At 40.0% G+C, this 9,920-nt stretch overlaps 1 protein-coding gene across 2 annotated transcripts; it reads right to left on the reverse strand.

The window, feature by feature from the left end:
- Nucleotides 1–3,337: 3,337 nt before the first annotated feature.
- LOC120936844 (enteropeptidase-like) lies at nucleotides 3,338–4,669 on the reverse strand. 2 transcript variants are annotated; one of them, XM_040349551.1, is made up of 3 exons: nucleotides 4,104–4,669; nucleotides 3,852–3,936; nucleotides 3,338–3,425 (listed from the first exon to the last, which is right to left on the reverse strand). In XM_040349551.1, exons 1-3 carry the CDS (start codon nucleotides 4,245–4,247, stop codon nucleotides 3,370–3,372), a joined length of 285 nt encoding a protein of 94 aa, XP_040205485.1. In that variant the 5' UTR covers nucleotides 4,248–4,669; the 3' UTR covers nucleotides 3,338–3,369. The 2 variants fall into 2 exon arrangements, with proteins under 2 accessions (XP_040205485.1, XP_040205486.1); XM_040349552.1 differs by having other exon boundaries at nucleotides 3,340–3,422; nucleotides 4,104–4,668.
- Nucleotides 4,670–9,920: the final 5,251 nt, after the last annotated feature.

A 9,920-nucleotide genomic window follows, 5' to 3' on the forward strand; every position in this document is an offset into this window, starting at 1 on the left:
CGCAGTTAAATAGTCCTTCCAGGTAAGTCCTTCAGTAGCAGGTTTTTAGGCAGGACACTGCCAAGTCCTTTCACAGCTTTTCACAGCTTTTCATAGCTTCCACAGCTTTCCTTGTCCACCATTCACCATGCATTGGACTCTCCTACACTCCTTCACTCTCACCTGCACTTCCTGTCTGCTTTAAACTACTTCCTTGGACAGGTGCATTAACCCTTTCCGTTCCCTTAAAGGCACCACAGTCCAAACAGAGGGGAAATATAACGTCCTTCCAGGACCCAGCCATGGCGTCCTGTACAACATCAAAAGGTGTTTGCTGACCAAAAGGGTTAGTGGTCAAACACAGATCAAAGGAACAGCTGAAGACCCTTAGGCCTTGTACAGACGAGCGAACATGTCCGATGAAAACGGTCCGCGGACCGTTTTCATCGGACATGTCCGCTCGGAGATTTTGGTCTGATGGTTGTACACACCATCAAACCAAAATCCCCGCGGACAGACAGCGCGGTGACGTGGCGGTGACGTTGACGCCGCCACGTCCGCAAACCAGGAAGGAAAATGCTTTCATGCATGAGTCAAATCCATTTGGCACATGGGGGAGATTTTGGTCTGCTGGTCTAACCGGACTACTGGACACTATACATCTGTATCACTACATTTATTGGACACGTTTATGAGATCACTACATATAGTATTTATGTGATTTATTCCATCAGTTCACATTAGCTACACATACAAAAGTGTCTACCAGTGACCATTCTATGTATTCAAATTATAGTTATTAGTTAATGACAATAACAATAATTAATTAATGACAATTATTTTTCTAAACAAAATTGACAACATGCAGGAGAGAAAATCATACATTATTTTAATTATGGACATTATGAATGCTTTTTTGAACTCATGCAGAAACAAAATTTAAATAATATTATATTCAAGTAAAGCCCAACATTTTATAAAACAATTCCTGAATTAAATGCCAGGCAACCGTATAAACATGTCTCATACAGAATATGTTTACATTATTTTTCATTTTTTTTTCTTTTTATATTGTTATATTGTTATTACTATTATTATAGATAACAAAATATTTTCAAATTCAAATGTTGTATAGAGAAAAATAAAATCTAGTAAAATTATAAGAAAAGTTATGCACATTTACAACCTGTGTGCACTTAATGTATATGTGTATGTTAATGTTCAATGCATTTAATAAATTTATTTACAGTATGATAGCTGGGTGGACTTACACTCACTGTATCACCGATACATTTTAGTATATGAAAATGTGCACCCTGCACAGCAGTCATACAAATAACTAGTACTATTGTAAATCTAAAACTGTTCTGTGTAAGGGCTGCAATCTATAATTAAAATTATACATTTTAAGTGTAAGTCAGATTTGCATGACTTTTATTTATGTCAAACTGTCATGTAAGTATGCATGACTTCCAATTTATTATCAAGGTCTTACAATGTATAATAACAAAATAAATAGATTTATTATAAATAATACTCAACTCTTTAAAATGAGCAATATATTTACCTAGTGATGATGTGGTTTTAGTTGATGACACAGTAGAACCTACAGATACAAAGACAAATTGTCTAATAACTATTTATAACTACAAATTTAACAAACCGCATATTTTATGATCACAGAGCACACCTTATCCAAATGCAAAAGTAAAACTGTCTGCACAGATTTGTCCACAGGAAAGAGCTATGTGGCCCAGATATATTGATGACATGTTCACTAGCAAGAACATTTCACAGAGCAGATTAAGCAGCCAGCTTATGTATTAGCACATGGGCTTACCCAGTTTAGACTGCTCTCTAACTCTCTTGTTTTTGTTCCTCCAATGCTCACCTTCAGGACCTCTCCAGAGCCTCTCCAATCTTCTGGAGCTCTCTACCTCTATTTGTCTGGCTATGTCCTACTATATGCACCTTTAAGTGATTCCTGAATACTCAAAGCAGCTAAAGCAGTTGTAAAGGCTTTTTTTCTAAAATAGCAAACATGCTCTACTTACCTGCTCTGTGCAATGGTCTTGCACAGAGCAACCCTGAACCCCCTTTTCTGGGGTACCCCACCAGTACTCTTGGCTCCTCGTATTATTGGTGTGCATCCATATAAACTCTATAGCAAGCTGCTTGCTATGGGGGGGACCCAGCTGTGCTGTGTGTGTCTATTGACATACACAGCCCAACCCCAACCCCTGTTCTCTGCTCACAGAAGCCAATTGCTTTTACTGCTGCTCTGTGAGCAGAGAGAAATAAGAGAGCTGCTGCAAATGGGCACAGCACTGGATCAAGATAGCACTCAGGTAAGTATACAGGGGAGTGTATATCTAACACATCTAAGACACCATATCCAAAAAAGGGTCAGAAAAACCCTTCAGGTCTCAGTAGCATAAGATGTGCCATCTCGAGTTACTCAGCTACCATCTGTAATCACCAGAGTGTACAGCCCTAACCAAATGCAGAAGGCATAGATTCCCTGCTCAGAATTCTCCATGGGAATGAGCAGAATTTCCTAGATGTTTTGACCCACATCCAAATACCATAGTAATGCCCAGAAGGTGGGTTACAAGTACACCAGCTAACACATTTTAGCAGACATAGATATTTAGCCAGATAGTTTATTAGCACATCGCTTATTGGCCAAGCTAGGCTGGGTAGATTTCACAGAAAGTGGAAAATGTCCCTAATAGGCCAGCTGTATAAGGAAAATGTAAAGCAATCTGAATGTTTGTCAGAATTAAACGTTTAAATATTTCACAAACTTTACTTTTCTGTCAATTTTAGCTTTATACAGAGTCATTCATATGCTACATATGCCTACATCTAAAGTCATTGCACGTAGAAAGGTCTGTTCTGAACTGGTTCATACAAATCCAGACCCAGTCTGGCTCATACAAATTTAGATTCATCATTTACATTTCTTAACCATTGAGGGTGGAACAGCTTGTTGAAAATAAGCTTGTTGAAAAATATTTATGTTATTCCATGTTCTCATTGTAAACAAAAAGCTGTGCAGTGATGATTTTATTTGGTGTGTAAAGCTGGCCATACATTAGTCGATTTTCAAATCATTCGTATGAATATTTGCATGAAAATCATTCGTATGAAAATTTGCATGAAAATTCTCATCAGTACGTTTGATGATATGCTGGACCACAGTCACTCTTAGAAATTAATTTATTCAAGAAAGAAATTCCATCCTGCTCCTTCGAATTTTCTTTCCACTGTGGATGTCAATTTGCCCCAATAACAATTACTAATTCAAATGAACATTCCTAAAATGAAATTCTTCTAACACAATTCTACTAGTGTATTGCCAGATATGGACTAATAAAACTACTCAAACTATTTACCTGTCGGTTTTGTAGTTACAGTGGTGGTGGTGGTGGTAGTTGTTGCTGCTAAAAAGACAAAAGTTAATTTTTTATCAATGCAGTCTTAGAATACACAAGCCAGACATCCTAAAGAAATGTTTAAAGCCTAGCTCCAACCATGTTACACCCATATTTAGGTTGTATCATGTCACATGGTTGCAAGCTGACCCCCCCCCCCCAAACCATCCCACTCCTGACAGTGTGCAGATGTTTTTTTTATCCTCGCAGCCACTGTCACTTTTGAAATCGATGCAGCTGTATGGTGCTCCACTCGTACAGCCACATTATTCATTCACAGAGATCTGTGAATGAATAAATAAACTACAAGCCCCATCTTCCTTTGTGGCAGTCATTTAATCATATTAAACTGAAATTCTCAGACTTTATTAGATATTATGTTAAGACTAGGAAATAACCAAGCAAATAGTCTGTCATGAATGGATCACAGCTTACCAGTACAATATCCTGGGTAAAAAGAAATATCATCTATAGCAACATCACTGCGGAAATCTTCACCTCTGACACCATCAATGAAAATCTGTTGACAAAATTGATGAGGTTATAGCTAATAGCCAGAACTGGGTTTATAATATGCCAGTGCAAAGAGCACAATGACTAAAAAGCACAATAACATACAAAAAGAGATCAAACTATTTGTAATAGATTTAATAACAATTCATTTGGCAAAAGAAATACATTGCATACCTGGATAATATCACTTTCAGGCAGGAAAATCTTCTCTAAATACCACATGTCCCCATGATCTCCTTCTATAGTGAAGACATCTTCCAAACCATAATCTCTTAGTACTGACACCCTCAGCATCATGTATTTTGCTGCTCCATACATGTGATACCAAAACTGTAAGCAATGAGTTCCAGTGAAACAATTTGCAGGACTCTCCAATCTTGCAAAGTCTCCCTCTTCTGAATCCTGTCCATTAATGTATAGATAGTAGCCATCTGTTTAAATTAAAATATTAATGCTGAAGTACTTTTTCTGTTATGAACCATTATTTTGGGAGTTATATAAACTAATACAAACAGAGAAAGTAAGTAAATAAATGACTTACATCCCGTTGTGTGGTCAAATGATGGTCCAGTAAAATCGGAAGGGGTTGAGCCATTCCAGTGTATCCAGTCCATGTTATCACTCGTTGATTGTTTCCAGTTACACAAGTTCACATCAAAAGAACAATCTATATGGCATACATCTGTTTTAGGAAACACAGATAACATTTATGAGTTATATTGTGCATATTGTATAATGCTTTAAAGCTGAACTCCCGGCAGATATCATAAGCACCATTTAATACAGCTATGCTTTCCATAAATTGGTAAGTATATTAATGTATCTTTGTATCAGCGTAAGGCAATCCCCTATACAGCAACAGCCATAATGATAGAGGAAGAAACAGCCATTCAACCAAACACACACCACTGTATTCTAGAGCCAATTCAGCCTGACACAGTGAACATGTTTACTGGAGGAATATGCATAGAGGTGACCGAGTCGGCTGCTGATCCATTATTGTCAGTAGGCTGGGATACGGAGGTCACACTTCTATATTGCATAGCTGTAACTGAGAAAATGTTGTTACCATCTTAGCTATACATTGTGCAGAGGTATGCGAATAACAAAACAAACTGAACAGGATTATAAAAATGTACATACAGTACAAGTATTTAAATGGTTTAATAGCTGTCTGTTAGGTGCAAATAAAGTGTATATTACTCCAATATTTCATATCTATCCTGATATACAGTATGTCTGTGATACATGTATTATATTTAAAAGTATCCAGCTCTCTTTATATCGCTTCATTTGTATGAAATACATGGTGATCCTGCAATTTCCTTGCTTTCCTATTCCAAACTGATCACACTAGGCATGGAAGCACATCCATTGCAACATGGTTAGTTTTTTTCTTTGTAATGTACTTAAGAGCACAGTCTGCCTGTACTCCAATGGTCAGACTTGTGCTGAACTGCCCCCAATGCACAGCTAACATCTCACTCAGAACATCAGTGAACTGCTGTTTCTCTGGGTCCTGTTGACACATCCCCCTGCAGTCTCCGCCCCCACCTCTCAAAGCATCTTATGCAGCTGAGAAAATAGGTCATGTGATCACATAAAGAAAATAATAGTATTGCTAATATATATATATATATATATACACAAACATTTTTCCTTGCATTTTTATTTCAAACTAAATGGGCTTTTTTACAAGGTAATGGGGATTTTCACTGCATCGGAGCACCACAAACCAAAAACACGATTTAATAAATGTTTAATATTCAAAGAAAACTCCTTATCCATCCATGTCTCCAGGCTTTATTTTGTTGAGAAATCACTTTGAAAAACACTCTCCTAGCATTTCTGGTCATGGGCATCTTGAGTAAGGGCAAATGATTCATGTAGCATTTACTTATGCTAGTAGCATGAGGTTTAAAAAGAGTTAGTGTTGATTGGTAGAGTGAAGACCCAGTTTAACCAGTTCTGCATTTTAGATGCCTTAAACTTCATTTAAATGCCTTGGCGTGGGGAATGCACCCTGCTCATCTTCCTCCTCTACAGCTCACCTCATTTACAGGGAAGCTGGAGTCATTTTGATGGATTTCATTCCACTAGCACTGGTCATTTGCAAAATAGTCTTCCTTCCCTATGTGATATAGATCTTTAAATTGTATAAAAGTCTGATCTGTTTACTCTGCAGCCCTTCCCCACACTTCCTCAGATATATCCTAGATCAATAGCACTTGGATTACACTATTGGTGTACACTTCACAGTTCTCTTCTTAAGGCTGCATTCACATTGGGACCGTGGCCATGTTAGCACTAAATTACTGCTCTTTTTAACAACGCTATAGCGCTGTTTAAGCAGTGCTTTTTAGCCGCTAGTGGGGCCCTTTTAACCCCCGCTAGCAGCCGAAGAAGGTGTTGAAAGTGCCCATGTTGCGTCGCTTCCAAATCGCTTTTAAGGCACTTTGAAAATGCTGCCCATTCATTTTTTCATGACTTTTTCTAACGGCCCATAAGCACTCAAGCTTCCACATTCGGGCGGCATGGGAGGCAGTTTTCAGGCGCTTTACATGTGCTATTTCTAGCGCTAAAACACCTGAAAACTCCCTCAGTGTGAAAAGGGTCTAAGTAACAGCTAAACTGATTAGTACCATTCTAACACCAGGGAATTTCAAAATGTCCCGTAGACGTGAGTTACGTCCTTTCCTATTCACGGACGACTTACGCAAAAAAAAAAATTCAAAATTCGACGCGGGAACGATGGCCATATTTTAACATGGCAAGTCTATCTATACGCCACGAAATAGCAGCTTAAACTATACGCCGGGAAAAGCCGACTAGCGACGACGTAAGAGAATGCGACGGCCACGCGTACCTTCGTGGATCGACGGAAAAAGCTAATTAGCATACCCGACGCGGAAAATGACGCAAACTCCACCCAGCGGGCGCCGAAGTATTGCACCTACGATCCGAAGGCATACGAAGCCGTACGCCTGTCGGATCGAAGCCAGAAGCCGTCGTATCTTGGTTTGAGGATTCAAACTAAAGATACGACGCGGCAAATTTGAAAGTACGCCGGTGTATCAGTAGAATCTGGCCCATAGTATCTAACAATAGTTTTCCTAGGCCATACACACATAAATATGTTCTGGGTGTTAAGCACAGGACTGTTGTAACATGTGAAAATGGATACATAAGTTCCATTTACCATCCACAATATAAAACATCATTATATTGATATACAAATTACTGCTAACCTGTAAAAGAACTTTAAGATGTCTTTTTGATACAACCAAAATTATATCCCCTAAGAACTAGTGATATATCAGGTATCAGGGTCAAAAACAACAGTTTGGGCCAGATTCACAAAGAGATACGACGGTGTATCTCCTGATACACCGTCGTATCTATGCGACTGATTCATAGAATCAGTTACGCATAGATATGCCTAAGATCCGACAGGTGTAACTGTGTTACACCGTCGGATCTTAACTGCAATTTAAAAATGGCCGCGGGGGGGCGTTCTCGCTGATTTACATCGAGAAATATGTATGCGAGATACGCCAATTCATGAACGTACGCGGGCCCGACACAGTGTTGTTACAACGTTTACGTAGCGGTTTTCCCGGCGTATACTTACCCCTGCTTCTATGAGGCGCAGCCAATGTTAAGTATAGCTGTCGTTCCAGCGTCAAATTTGTTATTTTTTTACGTTGTTTGCGTACGCCGATTCTCTAATACGCTCGTCGCAAGTTACGCTCACGACGAAACCACTGACGTCCTAGCGACGTCAGTGGGAGCAATGCACGCCAGGAAAAATCGCGGACGGCGCATGCGCATTTAAATCGGCGCGGGGACGCGCCTGATTTAAATAGTACACTCCCCCTAGCCGCGGAATTTGAATTCCGCCGGGGGATTTACGATCCGCCGCCGCAAGTTTGGAGGTAAGTGTTTTGTGAATTACCCACTTGCCTCTCAAACTTGCGGCAGCGGATCTTAAATCACATAGATCACGCGGATCTAAAGATCTGCTGATCTATGTGAATCTAGCCCTTTATGTTTAGCAATATGCTTTTGTACTTACGGCAGAAAGAGTCATTTCTCCAGGGACCTATTGCTACGCCATGAGCCTGACAAGATTGTACATAGGACTGAAGACTGTCACACAAAGCACCTGGATCCAAATTCAGTTCACATAAGTCATAGACACAGTTATTGAAGTAGACAAATATGTTAATGGAAACCTAACTAGCATATATAATTATTTTTTTGTTTACAAAAGTTTTTATTGTAGAACAATAAATCGCATACAAGCAACGTTAGTACATGTAAGTTGTGGAAAAAGAACATCATAGAAGTACACAAATGAAGATACATGGAATGGTCAAAGATGGGAAATTATATCGGTGCTATGTTGAGGCTTAGACTAACCAATCAGCAATATGGAACATGGTTATATCTATAGAGGGAATGGTGCACTCAATCAGGGAGTGACCAGTATGCCCATTTTGTTTCAAAAATGTGACGGCTATCATTGAGAACATGGTAGATTCTCTCAGTGAGCATCACGAGATCCATCCTATCAAGTACCTGAGGCCATGATATAACATCAGATCTCCAGTTAAATGCAATCATCCACTGAATAGAGCTACAGAGTGAATGGAAAAGTCTAGAACATGGAAGGGGTACATCAGGGATGTTGTCATAGAGGAGGCAAATTTAAGGCGTGAGAAGGAATCTATGTTTGGAAGATTTTTCAAATCTGTTGGCTGCTTCCAGCCACAGGGGGGACAAGCGTGGGCAATTCCAAAATAGGTGAAGCAGTGTGCCCTCTGTCTGACAGCCTCTGAAGCAATATGGAGAGAGTGTAGGGTAGAAGGTGTGAATCTTAGACGGGGTAAGGTACCATCTGGTGAACAACTTCATTGGGGTTTCTCTGAAAGAGATTGCTCTATTACATTTCCTAAGATTTGTCGACATGGTGAGCCAGGTGTCCAGGGGGAGGGTGACATTCAGTTCGGCCTCCCATTGAAGCATAGGGTGGGACTTTTCAGGGATGGAGTGGGAATTAAGGTAGTTGTATAATCTGGAGATCATACCCCTGTCTCTGGAGGAGGACAGGCACACCCTCTCGAAAACAGTGACTGTGGGAGTGGTGGAGAGTGAAAAGTGTTTTTGATAGAAGGACTTGATCAGTAAAAAATTTTCATATTCAGAGGGGGGAATACTGTGTTCGCTTTGTAGGGATTCAAATGTTTTAAATCTCCACCTGGATTGCAGTGAATTCAAAGTGAGTAGATTACAGTTTATCCAGATGGAATATGAAGGCCTATCATGGTAGGCTGAGATAAGTCTAGGGTCTCCCAGAAATGATGTGAGGGGGGAGATCTCTGAGGATAACTGAAAAAGATCTCTAGTGTTGAGCCAGAGTTGGTACAGATGGGCTACTATAATGTTGCGCTTGATGAGGTCACGGTATAGGACATATCTTGACCACAGAATTCCCTGTAGGTATAGTGGGGCGATGGATGAGGACTCAAACATCAGCCAGGGAATGTTCCTGACCGGAGAGAACCACTGGGATAGTTGTGATAGCCTCGCGGCCAGGAAGTATTTCCAGATATTCGGGAGGCCCAGGCCGCCGGAAGATTGGGACCTATGTTGTAGGGCGTAGCTATATCTGGGTCTCTTGTTTGCCCATATGAATTTGTTTATAAGTCTCTGTATGGCTTCCAGCTTGGATCTCGGAACGTTAATTGGAAGTGAGCGGAAATAATATAAGAGTTTAGGAAGAATGGTCATCTTTATAGCGCACACTCTGCCCAGGAAGGAGATATGGTAGGGGGACCAGGTGATCAAAAGTGTGTTAATCCGTTTGAATAATGGGGTGTAATTAGCTTTGAATAGTTCTTGGTGATTAGGGGTGATGTTGACCCCCAGATATTTAATCGAGGAGGTGACCCATGTAAAGGGGAAGTTAGACTGGAGAAGATTAAGGGT

The sequence above is a fragment of the Rana temporaria genome, chromosome 4, assembly GCF_905171775.1.
Source record: "Rana temporaria chromosome 4, aRanTem1.1, whole genome shotgun sequence".
Classification (NCBI taxonomy): Eukaryota; Metazoa; Chordata; class Amphibia; order Anura; family Ranidae; genus Rana; species Rana temporaria.

Coding starts and splice junctions, on each gene's coding strand:
- LOC120936844 (XM_040349551.1), bottom strand. CDS start 4,247: ATGTATGGAGCAGCAAAATACATGATGCTGAGGGTGTCAGTACTAAGA. Junction 3,937..4,103: donor CTGAAAGTGATATTATCCAG/GTATGCAATGTA, acceptor TTTTGTCAACAG/ATTTTCATTGATGGTGTCAG. Junction 3,426..3,851: donor TTACCCAGGATATTGTACTG/GTAAGCTGTGAT, acceptor TTGTCTTTTTAG/CAGCAACAACTACCACCACC.